Source organism: Aphis gossypii, chromosome 2, assembly GCF_020184175.1.
Source record: "Aphis gossypii isolate Hap1 chromosome 2, ASM2018417v2, whole genome shotgun sequence".
In the NCBI taxonomy this organism is placed as follows: domain Eukaryota; kingdom Metazoa; phylum Arthropoda; class Insecta; order Hemiptera; family Aphididae; genus Aphis; species Aphis gossypii.
Genome location: NC_065531.1, coordinates 88,063,037 through 88,086,247, shown reverse-complemented (window position 1 = coordinate 88,086,247; position 23,211 = coordinate 88,063,037). Strand labels below are relative to the sequence as shown.

Sequence of the window (23,211 nt, the reverse complement as noted above, 5' to 3'; positions counted from 1 at the left end):
TTTAAATTTTTAACATATTTTTAGATTATCATAGATTGATTTTTCAATTTGGCCTAGTTGTGTATTTGAAGCATTTTTTGAATAATTCTTTTATATTAATATAAAAAAAATTACAATATTACCTATATAATATAGTTTAAAAATAATTTTTATTATTACGAAAAAAAAACTGTCACATAGCCTTGATGTTTAAGCTCTTAGCAATGTATAAAAATATTTCAAAAAGAGTCAAAATTTGACCTCCTCCATGACCTTTTTTTTTTAAAAAAAAAATATGATCAACTATATATATATATTTACTGATATTATTATATACTATTGAATATTTTGTAACTATTTGTTTTCGTGTCACATGGGTATGTACAATTATAGCATGTAAGGAGATGCTTATTTTATACACAATTTTTTTTTAGGATGGGGAGGTTATAGGTAAAATGTAAAAACATTTCGTCCTCCTTACAAACATGACCCAATTACGCCTCTGATAGGTTAACCTGATCCTTTACCCCAAATTATCTTATGTAATTTGAAAAATAGTTCACGACACCGTTGTGGTTAGATGTAAAACTAAAAATAAAGTTGTAAAATTATATATTTTTTTAAAAAAGATAAATTTAAAAAGTCATGAATATTATAATAATAAATAACAAATTTTATCTTAAACTAGATTATTACGTATTACAAAATTCTTCTACTGATTACGATTGTCATGTAGTAAGACATTCAGTGTTTGGATAGTCCAATAGTGCAGACGCCAGACAGAGATAAATAGTTTGTGTGAAATAATTTTGATAACACTGTAAATTATGAAGAAAAAATAATTCATTAGTGCATAATTAATGGATACCGAATGTTCTCTATCAATGTAATGTATATTAATATGACAGGTTTGTCGATAGCATAGTCAACTACAAGTGCGTTCTGTGTAGAAATTGATTCGATGTATAAACGTTAAAATTTAGGGGTGGAAAAAATCGTCCATAAATAATAATTATTATTTTTGAGTAAATTTAATCGGAAAACTATACAATTATTAAAAATAGGTACTGTTGATTGTTAAGCAATAATTAAACTAGTTACGTAAGTTTTATAATATATATTGTTATATGGTAACAATTTAAGTACTGCTAAAAATTTTTATACTAACATACATTTTAATTAAAAAATAGAAATATCATTTATTAGGCATAATATTTATTTTACACAATTTATGTATTTGTACAATTTATTTAGCCATTATGATTAAAACTTTTTGCTCATCGAAAGTTCTTAGGTATTTATTAGGTAATTTATTAAAAAGCTTCGGTTTATTTATTCATAAATAGGTACCTACTTTTAAAGTTCGATATTGATAACCTAATACTTCAGACTATTAATTATTAATTGGTAAATATTTATTTTATTTTAAAAGCTTAGTAAAAAATATTTGTTAACCTGTAACACAAATGTATATAGAATGGCATGATAGTTGGTATCTGATTATTAATGTTACTGTTTGTTTCAACTACTTAATTTTCTTTGTATAATCTATTTTATTAGATGAAAAATTAATTGATAATGAATATTTATATAATATTAAACGGTATGTTTAATCAGAGAATCATAATATCCGTGAAATAGTTATTAGGTTAAAAAAAAATTGTGCAAGATTTGTTTTATCAAAATTGAATATTTTGTTCATGGATAATAAAAGAATGGCATAAATTAGTATATTAAGTAAGTGACCATGATTCAAAATGAGGAAATGAGGTAAAGATGTAGACTATTTGCATATAAATATGTAATAGTGGTTTAATTCTAGCAAGGGATCTTCATCTTATCATCAATTATGTATAACTTTAATATTAGGCACCTATTATGTTCTTGTGTAGACGTTATTCGTTCTTTCTTTTTAATTATTTATGATTTTATTGTGAGAAATGATCTGAAAAATTAATTTTTAATACATATAGTAGTAATGTATAATTTTTACCTATAACTTCATAAATACATATTCAATAGAAGACACGTGTTCAAAATGTATTTATTCTGGCGTTTATAAATTTAATATTATTTATGTTAATGATAACAGTTTAATTTTTTAGTACAGATTACAAATAAAATCTAAATAACCGTCAAACAGACACAGATATATTAAGGATTTGTCCTATCTATATTTTATGTACATAATAAGGTAAAAAAATGCGTTGTCATACCCTCATGTGTTGTCTCCGTATTACACACGTACGATATAGACTAAACGCCTTTACGCAGTCCGAGTATAACTCGCTCAATTTTGGTACAGAGTAAATAAACCAGCTATTATAAAATTGAATTGTAACAATATTTCTGAGGATAGACGCTGCGTTTTTTTAAAACATTTAAATTTTTAAAAGTTAAAAGTAATTTATAAATGTTGACATTTTTACATTTCTAAACGATATAATGAATGTTATATTGAGAATAATGGAAAAAACGCAACGTCTATCCTCCGAAATATTGTTACAATTCAATTTTATACCTTATAGGTATATTTACTCTAATACCAAAATTGAGCGAGTTCTACTCAGACTGCGTAAACGCGTTTTGTCTATGTCGTACATATGTAAGACGGAGACAACACATGAGGGTATGACGTTCTCTTAGGAATTACTTATATTATACATGTTTATACTAGGTTTAATTATATATCTATTTGTATAATGCGTATTATTGAGTAGTGTAAAATATTTTTATATATTAATATTAATATATATTGCAATATGTAAAATATATTATATTCAATGGTAAGTTATAAAATATATGTATATAAAAATATCAAATTTCTAATTCAATAAATCTACAGTTAAAAGTTATTCAATAAACTACATATGACTTATAGAATAGAGAAAGAAACTAATTTTATCATTAACCTTCACTTATATAATTTATTTTTTAAGATTAGAACTTTTAAAAATTGCAAAAAATGAGAACAAATAAGATATCATTCAAAAATTAACTGTAGTAGATAGTGGTTTATTTTCGTAATTAGGTAATCATTAGACATTAGATAACTTCCTTGCGATAATTATATTGTTCGAATCTAAGAATGGAATGTTCGATACTAAGGTGTTAAAATATAAAAATGCAATGTGGTTTGATCTACTTGGAATCTATAACGACATGTGGCGCAGTTTAATTTCAACGAAAAGCATCTAATAAGAAGATCCTCTACGCATTACGTCAAAAGTAAAATATTATTTTATATCATCACTATAAAATTTAGATTTTTTTTTAAAATATTAATTGTTTTTATTAGTGAAATTAATATAATTCAAAACCAACAAGTTAATAATAGATTATTTGGTTTAAACGTGGACCTTGGACTTAAAACATTAATACTTATTTATTTTTAATTTGTTTATTGTATTAAGTATGTTACTGATCATTATTAATGCCTACGTGATAATATTAGAATTATGATATTTTATTTATTTTTGATTACCTAGTAATAGACTATCTAGAGCTGATTATATACTTTTTAACATCAATTTCTTTATCTTTGATAAATATAAAATTTATTTTGGTATAGATAACTATAATACTTATATACCTATTATATTCTTCTCAATATTCGATAACAATATTAATATCTTCTATTTAATCATTAACAAATAATGAAATAATACTTATTTTTTTCTTTATAACAATTAATTTATAATTATATCATCTACTATTAAAATATTTCATATGTTTGATTAGGTATCTTCATATAAAAGTGTATATAATTCAATAAACACTTCAAGATGTGGTTGATAAGTGTGAACAAAAAGCTACTACTTATGAAAATGCATTATTTCCTTTACTCGGGATGTAAGTATTAAAAATATTATTATAAACACGATAAACGTAATATTTAGATAGTTATGTAAATTTATTAGTCAGGTTTCCACCCTTAAAGGTATTAGGTGGATTTGGTAAAATATAATTGAGAACGATACGACTGAGAGTGGAATTTTGAGTGGTTACAATTGGAGACACTAAATTTATATTATATATTTTTTCCAATATTTAAATGAAATGAAATGATAATAATATAATATAAATGCGTTTTATCATAAATTAATAAAGTAAGTACGTACCCAAGGTTTTAGATGCATTTCGATTTTTATAATTTTTTTACATTAGTTATAACTTATATAAATGTATACGTAAATATCGCATCCTCAAAAATGGACATAGTCATATTATAATATCTACATAAATTGTGTTCAGGGATATTTTAAAAACATAAAAATGATGCATTAGTTTTAAAGTTAGGGAACAAAAACTGTAAAAATAATGAAAAGAGAAGTATAAACTATAAACAAGAAACATTGCTTAGATGGCGAACAAAAACAATTATTTGTTTTGTATATACTGTCTCAAGCAGTCTGACTAAGTGAGAATTATCAACACATTCAACCAGTTACTTAAGACTCAATAGTAACTTAGTTACTTATTTTTAAACCGTAAATAACATAAACAGCTAAACCAAAATTTATTTACCATACCAATATTAATAAAATTATATTGTCAGTCTTAAACCTGAAAATGGAGAGTTTTAAATACGTTTTTTTTTTATATAATACATGCCAATGTTAACCTATACTTTGTACAAAAAATATTAATAATAAATAATATAATAATATTTACATTACATAATACATTTTAAATTAATTCTAAACTATATATAATAATAATATCATATAAATACGAGTAGTTGAATTAATTAATTATTAAACTCTTATGGGTTTTAATTTATTTTGATTCATATAGTTTTGACATTTTATCATTTTACTTTTGTAAAATACTAATTTTAGTTTATTAGTACTCAATTTATAACGTATTAAAATAATACGAATCTATTGGTATTTTCAGGTATAGCGACAATTCTCAGTTTTGGTTCCACGTATGCTAAACAATTAGGATATTCAAAAATTACTGTTGGATATATAATGATGAGTCTTTTTATCATATCAATGTTAACAAAACCAGTAGTTGGCGCCGTAGTCGATAAGTTCCGTGTAAAGAAATACATTTTTATATTATTCATATTTTTGACTGGTATTTCTGCATTCTTTCTGATGTTTGTGTCCAGACTATCTTTAGAGACGTCCATAGAGCTGGAATGTGATATAAACATTACAAATGTAAAAATATATTTCGACCATACTAATAAACTTTCAGACTGTGATCAAAAAGTACTAATGGGAAACAACGGAGAGAGGTTGGTCAATTGCAAGGTATTTAATTATAAAGGATATTACAAATGTTTGATTTTGTTCTGTAAGATCTGTAAAGTATATTTATTTAATTTTCCTAAATAGGTATAGATAAATCCTTAATAAAACAAAAGGTCCTTATAATCCTATATTTACAAAATGATTCACCATGATCGGAATTTTTTTTTTAATAATTGATTTCCAAAAAAAAATGGATTTTGGAAATATTCAAATAATATACTTTAAGATAATATTTTCAAATTATTGAGATACATACTTCATATTGACTAATGAGTATCCTGTAGCGGTACAAACTTCTGTTTTTCAAACGAACCCCTCTTTTTACCGCTGATTATTCAGTGAATATTATCTTTTACCTTTTGGAAGTATTAGATACTTAATCCAAAATTTGAACAAGAAATTTTTGAGTAATTGAAATGGTTAATATATTTATAAAAACATAAAATAGATGCAATATCAAGTATAATATTTATTGTACTTAAACCATTTTTTTTAAAAAATTATAAATATTTATAAACTAGAAACTAAAATTTTCAAATTACCTTAGTTCTATATATTAAGCCGAGGACGGTCGCACGGCTGCGACCCCAACTCCATTATCATGAACCTATTATATTCAGTTTGTAACGTTAGAATAGTTAAAAAACTAATTGTTTAAATTTAGATATTAACACGTCAAAATATTCTTAAAAATGATAGGCTAAATATTTTATCTTTAAAAAGGGTGTTGTCATTTAAAAATAGAAAAGTTTGTATCTCTATAAGATTATAAGATCAAAAAATTCAACAAATTAAATATTTAATAAATATAACTCAATAAATTGGAAAATATAGTTTTTAAGGGTAATATTTGAAAATTCCAAAAATAAGATTTTGAATTGTTGCATTATTGAAATATTGAAGAAGAAAAAGTGATAAATATGCTGAGTCTTCCTGTAAATATGATACCGAAATTAAATTATATTTGGTATTTTATAAAAATAATCTTGATTTTTGGATTTTGGCTTTACCGTATAAACATTATTGATTATAATCATTTTTTTCTAGTTAAACTGTAATGATGACGACATATTATTTTCTGAAATGTTCACTGGGACTAAACTGACATCGATTAATGAACTTACTAAAAACTCTAGTATTGTCGATAATCTAGCAACTAAAATAACCGATTTACCTATATTAATACATTTGTATAATTTTAATACTAAACAGGTAATAAATAAAAATAAAATCATCAGAAATATTATTATTTATTTTAAATTATGATCATCTATAGAATGGTTCCTATAATTTTCGAGTTGGATACGTAGATATAAATCATAGTAGAATAATGTCTCCAGTTTGTCATCAACCAGTAAAAATGCTTTGTCAATTGTACTGTCCCAGTCCAACAATTATGGAATTAGCAGCAATACCACAATCTCAAAAAATGATAATTTCTATGCCCGAATTTTGGGAATTTTTTTCATTATTGTGTATATTTTGGATCAGTCAATCGGGTATATGGGCTATACAAGATCCAATTTGTTTTGATCTCTTAGGTAAGTTTTTTCGATAAAATATTGTCTAAAATGGTATCTTAGTATATTTCACGTATTTGTCTTTAGAAGATAAACCCAATGATTTTGGTAAGCAAAGATGCTGGACGTCCATTGGATGGGGATTCGTCACAATGTTTAGCGGTTGGCTTGTGGATTATTTCAGCTACGACAAAGTTCAAAAAGACTACACACCATTATCTTATTTAATATTATCATTTATGATTTTGAATTTAATTGTTGCTTCTAACATCTCAGTACGGTATACATTTGCTCGATATTATTATTTGTTAATATTAATAGTAATTATTTTTTGGATACATATAGGTTGTCGAGTTCAAAGTTTCACAAAACACGTTCCATAATGTTTTTAAATTATTTGCAAGACTCCACGTTATTAGTTTTTTTGCTTGGATCTTAATGCTGGGCGTATATAGCTCAATGACAATGAGTTATCTGTTTTGGTAGGTTAAACCTAATATTTTTCTATTACTTCTAAAAATTGCATATTATAAAATAACGATTGTAAATTGCGTTCATAGTAAAAAGATAGTAAGAAGATTATAGTAAATAATTACGAACGGCATTTTTGATTTCTACTATAATTATAATCATTTGTATCCATATTTCATAATATTTATGTAAGTACAACTATTAAGCTTTAATTAAATATTTATATACAAATAAATAGTTTAGACAAGTCTTCTAAAGTTTAGAATACGATTTATATACGAAAGAAAATGATATAAATGGAGCTCATCAGTATACAAATATTATTATCACTATAGTGAATAGTGATGTATAAAATAAAAAATAATTTTATATTATAAATGAAATAATAATAAAAATAAAACTATTTTTTAATCTCATTTTATATTAATTAATCTAAGACATACATATTTTGTACTTGCAATTGTTCGTCTTAACAGAACAAAAAAAAAATTTTTTTTAGTTTTACCTAATATTCTCATGATGTTTTCCGGGACTTGGATAATATATGGAAATAATAAAATTATAAAAATTGTAAAATTGTACTAAAAAAAAAAAAAACACCGGGTGCATTACATTTAAATTTATATATATTTAGTGTAATAGGCGTAATTTACAATTATCCCTACTTTATTTGGCACAATTTAAGCATGTCCATATAACTACGACTGCATGACGAATATGATATACGTATATTAACTTACATTACATTTACAGGTACCTAGAAGACTTGGCTTCAGAATATCAATGTAACCAAGTAGCATGGATAAAAACACTACAGGGATTTTCTCAAGGTCTTCAAAGTTTCGGCGGTGAAATGCCGATTTTCTTCTGTTCTGGTTGGATAATAAAACACATAGGTCATAAACACTGCATGTCGCTAGTTTTATTCGCATTTACTGTTAGATTTTTTTTTTATTCCATCATGACAAATCCCGTTTGGGTGCTGTTGATAGAAATTCTAAATGGCATGGCATACGCATTAGGCCGTGCAGTGATGGTATCATACTCCAGAAGGATTTCGCCACCTAGTGCGCATCATACGGTCTTAGGACTAGTAGGACTATTCGATTGCATTGGTAAGTATATATTTTTTTATTTATATAATTCGTTAAAATCATGTATATATTTACCACTCTAGTAGGTATATTGTAATTCGTTGTATGAAAATTTAATAGCTGCAAATTTTTTATGCACTTTATTACTAAATATGTATTATTTAGGTATTAATCATCAGATATTTGAAACGTATATTTTGTCAAAAATTATATAATGAATGTATCTAACCTATTTCTTTGAATTTGGAACTTCATAAAAACCATAACCTCATAAACATTTAATTCAATAATAGCTATTAGTGATAACATTTTATTAATTATTTAATTTTTGTTGAAGTTTAAATTTTAATGACACAGAATAGGTATTTAACGATATGTTAACGATAAATAACAATATTTTTACTATCTACTTTATTTATTTTATTGAAATTCAAAAAATATAAATTGTACTGGTTTAAAACTTTTCAACATTACCTATATTATTGACTTGTATATGCAATACAATTTTAAAAATATTTAGACTATTCATGTAATTAAATGGTACTCTATACATTAACTTAAAATATATATGTTTAATAAATAAATTTTAGTATCAATAATAATATATAATTATATAACATTATAATAGTTAATAATATAAAAATATATTTGGAATGAAATTGGCCTACGCATTAAAAAAAAATAAATTATTACGCAATTTTTGCTCTATGCTTAGAATCGTTTTTTATTTACAATTATTTATCATTGAATTCAAATTTAGTACATCCTTTACATTATAAAATTGAACTGTAAAGTTTACAATCAATTTCACGTTATACACAAAATTTACTAAATAGCAGAACAACTTCTCGTGTTTTTAAATTAAATATTCTATTTATTATAGGTTTATCATTAGGTGGTGTGCTAGCTTCACATATATATGACTTTTACGGAGGAGTGTGGTTATTCAAATTATTTACTTATGGTTCAGCTATGATGTGTGTTTTACAAATTATCTACAATTTGTTAACAAAGTCAAATTAAAAGACTATATCTATATTATTAAAATTTAATTATATTATTTTGTTTTAACACTATTAGATTATTATAATTATTTAAATAAGATTTTTTTTATTGTACAGAATTCATTAAAAGGGTCTACTTAACAGTTATTGATTATGATTTATGTATAATTTATTAAGAATTTATGTTCTTGCAAGAATAATTTACCTACTAATTTATTTTGTTAGATTGGTTACTATTGAATAATCTTCGTAGTTAAATAGTTTAGGGTTTTAACCCTTTTACAGTTATAAGTTGGTCTTGTTCGTCTGTATGTCCTTCCTGGAAATTAATTGTCACGGAAACTTATTATAATAATACTAAGTTTTATAATAAGTTATAATATTCTTATTTTTTACGTTTATCATAAAATTAGATTATGAAAATTGAATACATAAAAAATAAAATGAGAAAATATTTACTAGGAGAAATAACAAGCTTTTGGCGATAGCACAATATCGTTCAACACCGATGTACGAAAAGTAGGTATTGAATTACGTATTCAATGACATTCAGCATTTTTGTTATGTATGATACCACGAAGAGGAATTGGCCAAGGCCGTACCTGGGGGGGTATTAGGGGTTCACCCCCCCAAATTTTGAAATGAATTTTATATTATATTAAATTACATATAAAATATTATAATAAAATATTACATTGGCTATAACATTGTATATAAATACAATTTTTTTAGCTTAATCTCCCCCCCCCTCCTGAAATTAATTTCCAGTTACGGCCTTTGAAATGGCAGTCATTTTAATTGTCTGTAGTTAGTGCTATGTATACGATATACTCGTAATAGCATTTTTATTAAAATATGATGTTATAACTAATTTTTGAGTTATTTTTAACCAAGGATAATAGGTCCATGATAATGGGTTTAGAAGATATAGAGACTATACACTGAGTCGACAATTTTAGTGATTTGTAGGGCGTGGATTTTTATGTAATAAAAAAGTCAAAATATGTAAATACTTGTGTTTTTATTTTTGGAAAAATATGTTTTAAGAAACGTAAAATATTAAAAAAATATTACAAAACTACAAAAAAAAAAAAAAAATCGGTATTTTACATTAAAAAAATGTATTTGATTTAATTTATTTCATCAAATTATTTTCATTGTTGTCTTTTTCGAAAAAATTTGATAAAATATACATTAGGAGATTATTGCTACATTACAGATTGTAATCTACCGTTAACAACATTATCACTTACCTATCTCTTATTTATAACAACTTAAATAACTCTATATAATAATAGAAGCTGATAGATCAACGTTTCCAAATTCCAGTATAATAATTTTAATACAAATAAAAACTGTATACCTAGGTATAAAAATCAAAATACTTACACAATATGTAAATATTGGTGAAATACCTAAAAATATGTGAAAATATGTAAAATAAAAAAAGTCTCATTGTATTCAGGGTGTAATGAAACTGTTTATTTTAAATCAGAATAAAGAAATTTGTATTTAATAAAATTATGTATTTACACTAAAATCCACGCCCTAGTGATTAGTATTAATCTATCTACATTTATAATTTGTAAGAACGGACTAAGTATAATAAACACTAGATTCGATATAACATCTACATTTATCTACATTACAAACATATTATTTTAGACTGAAATGTTGAATATTGGACTACTTTTCATTGTATTAAATATTTTATTATTATCGACTATAATATTGTTAATATAATAAGAAATTGAGTACCAGTATCAAAGAGCTGAGTACGATCTAAGCTGTAGTAACTGAGGTTGTTGCTTATTATCGTAGTAGTATTATTGTAATAAATGTATGCCTCCATTATCATTACTAAGAAAAATGTGTAATTTTTCAAACGATTATTTAGCACGTAATTAACAAGAATTTGCATGACAAATTTTACAATTTTCATCTAATTTACGCACAAAATAATAGCACAGAAAAAAAAATATTGGAAATCCAAATATTTTACGCCGCGGTGAAGTAAGGATATATTATGCGAATAAGAAAACTTTTATTTTATGAGCTAATGGGTGATGTTAGAACTTAGAAGTATTGGACCAGCCTTAGATGTAAACACCTGTCAATGATGTGCTAAATATTGGTGTTAAATAAATTGTGAAATACCTATTTAATAATTGAGGGGCTGAAGTCACATTTTGCTGATCCCACCATTATTAAACTTTTATTTACGATTAAGCTAAACACATGCACATTTTGAAATGTTTCGTGCAAATGCTTGCTAGTTACATACTAAACAATCGTATAATATTTTTTTAAAATTTTTTTAAAATTTACGTATTACACTTTTTAGCTTGGGTAAAGTTAGAGACACACGCGTATTTCAATACTATAGCCGACCAACTACACTGTAGTAATCTAACCTGTAATGACTACAGCATCGTTTTAAATCGATATAAATCAAAAATTCACAAACTCAGAATAATATACCATCTAGAATTTTTATTGTGTAATATGAGGCTAGCAGCTACTCAAAGTGATGTATTCATGCGTTGTTTGGAATTTTAGATTATAATATAGAAAATCCGTGAGGCACACCTTCGATGTGGCCGTGGTAGCGCAACGGGCTGTGAGCTACGTTACAGATAAACCAATATAATATAGGAAGTGGTAATTTTATTGTCTTAACTATCGTATGAGAAGGGCGATCTTTCTGTATAAAAATAGATTATTATCTCCTATTGAACTATTAGAAACTAGTAGGGTATAATATATATTTAATGTTTATGACTAGCTTAAAAATGAATAATCATTAAAATAAAACAATTAAAATTGATTATACATGAAAATCTTATCTCATTGTTGTTTTCAATTTACAAAACAAATTAATTTTAATAATGATTTTTATTCTTTTCATTAATTTTAAAGAAACATTTATTTAATTTCTTCTGAATCATCGTTTTATAGATTTCTCAAGTGTTGAAACATAAAAAAATCACTAATTCAATAAAGAAAACTATCCTGCTATACTCTGCCTCACTAATGAATAACTAATTGATAGTAATTGAATTATTAAAACACTAAAATAATCTATTTAGATCAGTAGTTCCCAAACTATGGTACGCGTATCACTAGCGATACGCAAAAAAACACATGGTGATACGTGGAAAACTACACGAAAGCACGGAAAATAATTTGAATTTTTATTTTTTTATTTTTATTTTTTAATGTTTCTAAGAACACGAAAATTTAATATTATTACGTTTTGATTTTTGTAGTTTGAGTAAATATTATTAAGTATTCTTTTGATAAATGTAATTATGTGAAAATACTGAACAGTTCTATTTTTAGTCATTAGTAGTACGTAGCTGATGCGTATTACCTATACATGGGTGGCACTAAAAAAAAAAAAGTTTGGGAACCTCTGACTTATATTATTCGTGATACAAGGTTCTTTATTATAAAAAACCATTACATCGAAATAAAGTAGGTGATGCTAGTATTTATTATTATTGACCACTTTTTACCACCTCTTAAAATTCAAATTATTACAAGCGTCGAGCAGGTACCTATATAGTTATAGATTTCAGCCAGTTGTTATCCCTAAATACAACATTCCAAACATTTATACAAATAGATAAATTTATTCAACATCTAACATAGGCATCTATGTTGGATTGTTTATAACAGTCGTAAGTTACTCATTTATATTAAATATTTTATACATTTTTCTAGTTTTTATTTTAAATTACTATAATTGTTTTATAATTACAGACTATGTACAGTTGCATGTGAACAGTGTAATTCATCATCATCATTTTTATATACATACATAACAATATAATACACGAGTAATTTATCAAGGCTATCAGGATTATTACAATATTAATTTTGACAACAATAATTGCATATCTACTCACATCCTTTTAGTGTATAAGAAGACTTTCAGTGTTTACCAGGAGAAAATAGTTCATTATAGTTAATTTTATTTAACATAACCTTATAATGTTGTATTTAATTTAATTAAAAGTGAAACAATATAATTTTTTTTTTGCTTATATATAATTTTTAAATTAAAATCATGTTTCATCTAAAAATAAATAAACAGCTGTTACCTTTGAAAATGTGCTTCTTCTTGATATTTGCATGTAAGTGTTATATTACATTTTTAAATAAATATAAATATAATTGGGATTTTTTAAAGTAAAAATTATTTATTATGGTTAGTAACGTGAACAATAAGAAAAAAATGTACGTTTACAATTTAGCTTTAATAATATTCGTAATATTGTTTGATTTATACTATGTATTACACTATTACCTAATTATAAATACTTAAAAATTAAAGAAAATTTAGAATGTTGTAATAAAAATTTAATAGGCGTGGATATTGTATTAGTGTAATCCTATGTATAATATATTTATAATGAATATTTATATAAGTAAATGTTATTTTTCTTCTTATAGTAATGGGACCTACAATTGGATTTTTGCCTACAATAGCCAGACAATTAGGATACTCATTAACAACTTACGGCGTGACTATGACGTTCATGTCGATAGTATCGACGATTCTTGTACCTTTGTCTGGTGTAATTGTCGACAAATTCCGGATAAAAAAAATATTATTTTTAGTGGTCATACTTGGAATAGGAGTGGTTTCATTATTGTTTTTGTTCGTACCGAAAGTACCTTTGGATGTGGATACAACCGAATTAATATGCGACACGGAAACTACTTTTACCGTTTTCAACGAGAACAATTTACAAATGACGAGTAATAACACTTATTTTACTATTGAAAACTATAATAGAAGTGATGAAATAATGATGTGCAAGGTGAGAATAATATTATATATCACTAAAAACTTTAATACATAGTATTTATTTCGTATAAATATGTACAGAGTAAAATTATCTACGGGTGTTCTGGTTTAATTGAATGCTATCGTTTTGAAAATTGAGAAAGCTTACTTACGCCACTTATAAAATTAGTAATAACTGGATTTATTTTATAAGCTGCTTATTATAATTAATTTTATTTCACTAAATATTATAAAATTATGACGCGTAAAAAACAGGTTAACGAAATATATTTAATATTTAAATATAACATACTATTATTCTATACTTATTTCAGAAATAAATTGTTTATTTTTTTAATATGAACTATCAAAGCCGTGCCGTGGGGAGGGGGGGGGGCGCCAAAAATTTTTTCTAGAATATAAGGAGGCTAATATTTTTAATTTTGCACCAGGCGCTAAATCTTAACGGCACGGCTCTGAACAATAATATCATATTATAAAATCTATTAGCTTAATTTTAAATACATTAAAAATTGTTGTAGATCGCAATAAAGTACACACATATTGAAAATTGAATTGTTTTTTTATTGAAAAATCATTTTTTTTATTTATGTAAAAAAATGTATAATTTATTCATATGATTGATTTTGCTTAGTTAAAATGTCGATATACAGAGTTATGTAGTGATTATGAAATAGTTAATTTAAAGAATCAATCTGACTTGAGCGATTCATGGATTACTATGATTGACGATAATACAAATCAAAATAAATACAACCAAATTGACTTGAAATTAAAATTTAAAAACATGGAACAAAATATGGAACAAGTGATTAATCATATTATTATGTATCTATGTTTAAATTTTAATTTGTGTATGTATTTTGTCATAGATTGCAAAGTCATACGTATTTCAAGTATTATCTGTCCAAATAAATGGTTCTCAAATACTTTCACCGACTTGTCAATGCAATTTAAAAACATTTTGTCATATTATGAATTGTTCAAATAATAAAATAACGGAATTAGCTACCGTTACAACATACAGAGGAAACGTTCTTAATTTATATCAATTTTGGATTTTTTTCATACTTGTGGCGGCATATTGGGCTTGTACTACGATTACAAATGCATTAATAAATCCTATTTGTCTTGACGCTTTGGGTAAAATAGTTAATAACGATATGATTAATTCTAATTTTAATTAATTACACATGGCATGTTTTTAGGAGAAAAATCTTCGGAGGATTTTGGAAAACAAAAATGTTGGGCATCAATTGGTTGGGGAAGTTTTTCTATATTTATTGGGTGGCTCGTGGATATAGTTAGTATTAATAAAAAAGATAAAGATTATTCACCAGTATTTTATTCAAACATCATTATCACAATTTTCAATTTTGGATTAGCAAATAAAATTAAAGTACGTAACTCCTATTTTAATTGAATAAAACCTAATAATAATAAATAATGATAATAATTATTAAGGGGTTGACATGGAAAATGTACTAAGTTATAAAAGTTAAATTTTATTAACAATTTTTTTACCTTGTAGGTACTTTTTCTATTTCAACGCTTTAATTAATAATTAAAAAAAAAAAATTATAATTTAATAAACTAATTATTGTATTACTTAAATAAATTACTGTTATTCATAGGTCGTCGAAACAAATAAATCCAAAGATAGATGGAAGAATATGTATGGTCTATTCACTAAATATTATATGATTTTCTTTTGTATATGGTCAATATTTAACACTCTTTTCCATACAATTGTAACTCACTTTCTATTCTGGTGAGTTTCAGAAAATACAGAAAATATTATTTTTGTTATATATTGTAATGTCAATTTAACTCGAACTTATAAGTATTAACTATTTTTGTATTCGTTATACAGAGTGAATCAGCTAGGTTAGGTTAGGTTAGGTTAACCTAACATTAGCTAAGCATGCTTACCTTTCTTTTTTATTTTTCAATAATACATTTATTTAAAATCTAATTTTTTGAATTTTGCATATTATTTATGAAGTGTCATGTTGAGAAACTTCTATTTTTCATAATTATTATAAAAACATCATTTAAACAGTAAATTATTTGGTAGATGGGTAATTTTTTTGAAAATGTTGACGTATTATATTATTTGTATCAAAATAAAAATTTAAACGAATAGTATTTGAGTTATTTAACTTTGTATATTTTTAATAATAGATTCATGATAATTAATAGTTATGGTATCGGATTTGATACATCTATTTTATATTTTTGTAAAATATTTTATCTTTAATAAAAATATTTTAATAACTGAAAAACAACTCATACGAATTTTTTATTAGGAATATAAACATTTTCAAAAAAATTATCTGCTTAAGTTTAAAAGAAGTTTGTATTTGTTATTTAAAAAATACAAAGTTGAATAACCTTAGGACACTTCTTAAGTAGTACGTAATATATTTCAAGAATTTTAAAATATTATGATCTTAAAGTACATTTAAAAATACAAAAAATTAAGATTTGAATAAATGCATTATTAAATGAAAAAATGTGAGCTTATTTTGTGGATCAGCACCTTAATAGTTCGTTTATTTATGATTGTGTAATATATTTTTTAAAAGTTTTATAGAATATTGTAAGAAAGTTATTAAATGTATAACATTTTTAATCATTAATTAAGGTACATGGAAGATTTAGTTATTGCTAACAATGACCACAACCAACGGGCATGGATAAAATCGCTTCAAGGTTTAGCTCAAGGCATCCAGTGTTTTGGCGGTGAAATACCATTTTTTTTTTGGTCTGGTTGGATAATTAGAAAGTTGGGTTATGGTAACTGCATGGCTCTAGTGCTGGGATCTATGGCTCTCAGGATGTATCTCTACACAGTCATATGGAATCCAATCTGGATTATAGCAATAGAATTATTGAACGGAGTATCGTATGCGTTAGGATTCTCGGTGAAAATGTCATATGCAAAAATGCTGGCACCTTCTGACACACTAAACACCATTATTGGGTTTATAGGATTGTTCGATTGTATAGGTATGCTACGATATACTTTTTATATTAATTTAAGCACTAACATTTATACCGGAAAGCAGTCGTCAGTTATTTTATTGAATAGATAGTATTTATTTAAAATGAACTAATTATTAATCATTTAACGGGATTTTTCATTAGATAATTTTGGGAATTGAAAAATTAACTACTGGTATCCCTATTCCTCATACACATAACAGTAAGATATTAAAATCCAAAATCATCTCTGTTTTATAAACTTTTTAAATTATACAATTACTTTTAATTTTAACGAATATTTTTATGTATATATACCTTATACACTGAATCTAAATATTTTAATATTTTAATATCTTAAACTAAACTATTTATTTGAGTTTATTAAAAATATTACCTTTTTAAAAATATCCTATAATATAATATATTAAGATTATTGTCATTATATCACTGAAAAATGTTTTAAGTAGAAATATTGTGATAATAATGTTACAGTAAAAAATTTCATAAATATAAAAATATAATAGCAAAAATGTAGTATACAAATATTTATATGGTATGTAGAAAATGTGAGCTTTCCAAAATGATGGTGCACGTAATGAAGATTATTGTTAAATTTTTTTAGAATTTAGATATCCTCTGATTTCTGAGCAATAATAGAATTTATACATGTGAAAATAGTGTATATTATAATGTGATGGTAATAGTCAGTCATACTAGGTACTAGGTATACTATAGACCTTACTGCCAACAATATTTTGATTAGATAAATATTAAGCTAGTTTTTTTTGCTACTACCCAAATTACATTTTAATAACTTGAAGTATTAAAATATATTTAAAAAAAATATTATTAATCAATGATAGAGAGACTGAGAGTGATGAATTATATTTTGGATAAAAATACTTATCATTATGTACGGAGTGCAAATTTTCACTAGACATTAGAGGTTTAAAGTATATAGTTCTAAAAATAGAAACCCTTAAAGGCTATAGGTTAAAGTCTAAACTGATAAAATCATATTTATTGGAGCTGATAATAAACATTTCACTAACATACTTTTTTACTCATTGTCCTATATCCATTATTATATAGGTACTGTGATAAACTACAATATATTGTGTTACTATAAACCAAAAGTTCATATTCTGTGTTTTCAAACTATGATTATTACCTGTATAATGAATGACCCCTTAAAGTTACACAGAGTATTCAGTGACTATTATGAGTATAGATTTAAAGATAAATTGACTTTTGCGATAGTAATAGAAACGGGGAAAGTAGCTAGATTCGAGTGTAACACGTCATTGTGTAGGTCACTAAAAATTATAATGGATGTTTTAAATTAAAAATTTACTAATAAATTATTGCATACGAAAAATGATTCTAAGCGGAGACGGCATGTCAGTCTTTTATCATAATATGACATATTCATTTATTACTATTAATTATTATGTTAATTTATTTTACAATTTGTTATAATAATATACTATAAATTGGTAATAATATAAAATTAATCTAAATGTTTGGAAACCGTCATATAGTGTATAAAATATAAATATCTAAGTAATCTAATTAAATGTTTTGAATTACAACAAAATAATTAAAATCGTTATTCTTTATTTAAATATAATTTTTGAAAAATTAAGTATAATTAATTTTTAGACTTTTAGTAAAAGTATAAAATACTCGTGAAGATCATTATCTAGATTAAATTCAATTTAACACTTTATATTATATTTTTAATTATAAAATAGTTTGAAATGTTCAAGATTTTGATTGATCTTGTCAACATTTAAAATTCAAGTACTTATATATAAAAAAAAATTGTGCATATTCATTTTTAAATATTTTTAAACGGCTATAATAAAAACTCATAAGAAACTTTGTATTAAATTTTCAAACTTATTGACAGAGCAAAAATTTTTTATATTAATATTATTTTAAGTACCTACATATATAAAAAAAAGACAATAATAATAATCAAAAATGTAAAATGTGTATTAATAGCTATTAATATTTTAAGAATTATGCCATGTGTAGAAAATTATAAGTATTTGGTAAAAATTGCATGTATCTAACTTAAGATAATTTGTTTTTCAATTACAACAAAATAATAAAATCGGTTAATGAGAAATCATTGTTTTATTTGTTAATATTGTTAAAAATTATTCACTGGGTAGAAAGAAATGAAAATTCAATATAAAGCTCCATATAAGTTAATAATTGTTTAATTAAAATATATTGAAAATCAATAGTCATAATATTTATTTATAAATGTTTAAATTTAAAATTTTTATAAAATTCGTCAAAATCACAAAAATATATAAATTATTATTCTGTAGAAATTTATAAACATTTAAAAAATGATATTTTTGATTTTTATTAAGATAGTATTATCTATTCACACTATGCATCTATTTTTACTCTTTTACGGTATTTATAGAAAGATATTATAATTTGGAGTTATATAATAGGGTATAAATATATTATATTATTAAAATAATTAAATACTAATAAATAATATAATAAGTGCAATATTTTTTACAAAAATTAAATCAACTTATCATACTACTAGTAAAATAAATGACTTAAATATATCATAAAATATATTTTGTGAATGGCTTACCCTCTAATAGACTGTCTACGGTCAGAATGGTTTTTTATGTACAATGATAATACCTAAATCATTGAATTAAAATCATCACACTCATAATAGTAGCCCACTTACTTACCCACCTAATGGTATCCACTTGCTTACCTTTTTAATTATAGTTATATTTATTTAGCAATATATTATATTATATTATGTGATATTTTTGTACTTATGACATGATTTCTATGCCATTATTACAGTTTAACAATGCATGTATTAAATATTTTATGTATTTGTTGAATAAGAAATGTATTAATTAATTATTTTTGTTTCGCAGGTGAATCTATAGGTAGTCTACTGGGTGGATATTTATTCGATACATATGGTGGAGTATGGTCGTTTCGGTTTTTCGCCTACATGTCTATTTTTATGTGTTTTATAAACATAGTAATCAATTATTTTGGATTGACAAAAGAATCCATTACATTAAATATTAACTCTGAATCAACGAATATGGATCTCAAAATGACTAATAATGAAATAGATAAAAAAATATGATGTTTTTTTTAAAAGTAGTAGGTATATATTTTTTTAAAAATGTAATACTTGATTAATTAAGTGCAGTTTGGCACAATGTTTCACCGTTATAATTATAATTATGTATATAATATATTATATAATTTAATAGGTAATTTATAACTACGAGTTTAGAATTTGATTTTGGTACATTAAAATACATGGAAAAATATCCTGCTTAGGAGTAAGAAATTAAAAATTTAATCATTCAAAAAAGTAAATAATCTATTTAGCTTAAAAATTATAATGATAAAAATTGTAAGAAATATAAATGTATAATATATAATATTATAGAAGTATATGTTTAGTTTTGTATCAACTATTAATACTAATGAATACATTTGACAAAAGCTTGAAACGCTATCTCAGATTCTTGATTCTATAGGTTAGGTAAGGTAAAAATTTTACCGACACTTTAAAAAAAAATTCGCATAAAAATCGAAAATTTCAGTGGTTTATAAACAACTCAAAAAAAGTCAAAATTTTTTGAAAATTTAACTGTATATAGATAACACTAACATAAACATTTGGTGAAAATTTCAAGTATTTACAGTGATTAGTTTTTGAATAACAACCATATAAAAAATCGAATCGGTCAAAAACTGGTTTTGCGTAAAAATTTTCGTTTTCCGCCATTTTAGATTCTGAACGGAGTGATGAATGTATTGATTTTACAAAGATGTATGTTTTTTTTTTTTTTTGTTTGTTTTAGATTCTGAACGAAGTGATGAATGTATTGATTTTACAATGATGTGTGTTTTTTTTTTTTTTTTTGTGTCTTGTTTACAGCATAACTAGTCGAAATAATGCTTCACTTTCAAACTTCGAGGGTGGTTTCCGATGGAAAAGTGAATATCCTTGGTACATTATAGAGGTAAAAAGTAAACATTTTTCAACAGTTTTCAAAAAAATCGAGAAAAACAAAAAAAAAATGACCGAAAAATGGGAATTTTTACGCAAAACCAGTTTTCAACCGAATCGATTTTTTTATATGCTTGTAATTCAAAAACTAATCACTGTAAATATTTGAAATAAACGTTTATGTTAGTGTCGGTAAAAAAAATTTGGATGACCAAAAAAACTTTAAAATTTAATACAAGGTTCTTTATGAGTTATTTTTATTGTAGCTAAAAAAAATTAAAAATCGTTAGTCACAATTTTTTTTTATAAGCGTTTATAGTTCAAATTTTTACGAAATCTGTCGAAAACGCGAAAATTTGCAAGTAATTTTGAAGTTGAAAAATCATAAAATTTTTTGTGTTCATAACTAAGGATTAAAATTATAACACTAAGTTCTCCATAAGTTTTCCTTGAAGTAGCTATAGAGAAAACTCATAACATCATTATAGGAAAAATTGTATGTGCGTTTGAATTTTAAATTTTTACGAAATAGCGTAACGACAACGATTTATCCTAAACGATTTTAAATATTTGTTATTATTCAAAAAGTATAAGTCGTAGATACTTGAAAATTTTACCAGTTATTAAGATTCACGTTTTCTTTACGTGATTTAATTTTTAAAATATTTTGAATTTTTTTGAGCTATTTATAGACAACTGAAATTTTCAATTTTTCTAAAAAAATATTTTTGAAGTGTCGATAAAATTTTTTTGGCCCTATAAAAATACTTGAAAATGTAATACAAAATTCCTCATAAGTTATTCTTATAGTGATTAAAAAATTATAAGAATACATAGGCACAATTTTTTTTTTATTAGCATTTGAAGTTCAAATATTGACAAAAATTCATCAAAACCATGAATATTTGCAAATTATTTTGGAGTTGAAAATTCATTAAATTGTTTTTTATTATGCAAGGTTAAAAAATTAAACCTCTAAGTTTTCCTTCAAATAGCTATAGAGAAAACTTGAAGCGTCATTAGAGGAAAAATGTTATTAGCGTTTGAGTTTTAAATTTTTACGAAATCGTGTAACGCTAACGATATTTTATCCTCAAACGAGTCAAATGAATTTAAATATTTGTTATAATGAATGGATGATTAATTTCAAACGTAGTTATTCTCACTAATGAATATTCAAAAAATTCTAATTTGTTCAAACCCACCCCCCCCCCCACCGAAAAAAAAATGTCTTCGTCCGCCCCTGGTCCTACCTAATAGAAAAATAAATTATTTGTTTCAAAATAGAATATATGACAATTTTTAAATAAAATATATCCTAGACTGACAAATCATCTCCGTTCAGAATCGTTTTTCGTATACAATGATACCTATCATTGCATTCAAATTTAATCTACCCTAGTCCGAGGTGCAATCTACCCCCTAATGTACAGCAGAGCGGTACCCACTTGCTGACTTTTTTTTTTTTGTTTTTCTCGATTTTTTTGAAAACTGTTGAAAAATGTTTACTTTTTACCTTTATAATGCACCAAGGATATTCACTTTTCCATCGGAAACCACCCCCGAAGTTTGAAATTGAAGCATTATTTCGACTAGTATGCTGTAAACAGACACAAAAACAAAAAAAAAAACATACATCATTGTAAAATCAATACATTCATCACTCCGTTCAGAATCTAAAAAGTTGGCAAGTGGGTACCGCTCTGCTGTACATTAGGGGGTGGGGTGGACCTCGGACTAGGGTAGGTTAAATTTGAATGCAATGATAGGAATCATTGTAAACGAAAAACGATTCTAACGGAGATGATTTGTCAGTCTAGAATATTTAACATTAGATATAAATATAAACAATTTTATGAATTTTGAACTACAAAATAATTTGCAAATATTCATGATTATTTTGACGAATTTTTGTCAAAATTTGAACTTTAAATGCTAATAAAAAAAAATTGTGCCTATGTATTCTTATAATTTTTTTATCGCTATAAGAATAACTTATGAGGAACTTTGTATTAATTTTTCAAATATTTTGACTCCGCCAAAAA

The 23,211-nt window shown here is 24.5% G+C and overlaps 1 protein-coding gene across 1 annotated transcript; it reads left to right on the top strand.

Annotated features, from left to right (window-relative positions):
* The first annotated feature begins 2,903 nt into the window (after window positions 1–2,903).
* Window positions 2,904–22,380, top strand: LOC114122930 (uncharacterized). Its single transcript, XM_050200277.1, has 17 exons — window positions 2,904–3,207; window positions 3,721–3,831; window positions 4,879–5,243; window positions 6,291–6,455; window positions 6,520–6,784; window positions 6,851–7,038; window positions 7,109–7,245; window positions 7,988–8,349; window positions 9,212–9,348; window positions 13,405–13,471; window positions 13,791–14,161; window positions 14,783–14,956; window positions 15,021–15,291; window positions 15,357–15,547; window positions 15,783–15,919; window positions 16,796–17,160; window positions 20,067–22,380. The coding sequence occupies exons 2-17, from the start codon at window positions 3,765–3,767 to the stop codon at window positions 20,285–20,287; spliced, it is 3,483 nt and encodes a 1,160-aa protein (XP_050056234.1). The 5' UTR covers window positions 2,904–3,207; window positions 3,721–3,764; the 3' UTR covers window positions 20,288–22,380.
* The last annotated feature ends 831 nt before the right edge of the window (window positions 22,381–23,211 follow it).

Excerpts from the sequence above, each read along its gene's own strand:
- LOC114122930 (XM_050200277.1), top strand. The coding sequence starts at position 3,765 with ATGTGGTTGATAAGTGTGAACAAAAAGCTACTACTTATGAAAATGCAT. Across the intron at positions 5,244-6,290 it reads AGAGGTTGGTCAATTGCAAG|TTAAACTGTAATGATGACGA; the intron begins GTATTTAATTAT and ends ATTTTTTTCTAG. Across the intron at positions 14,957-15,020 it reads TGGAACAAAATATGGAACAA|ATTGCAAAGTCATACGTATT; the intron begins GTGATTAATCAT and ends ATTTTGTCATAG.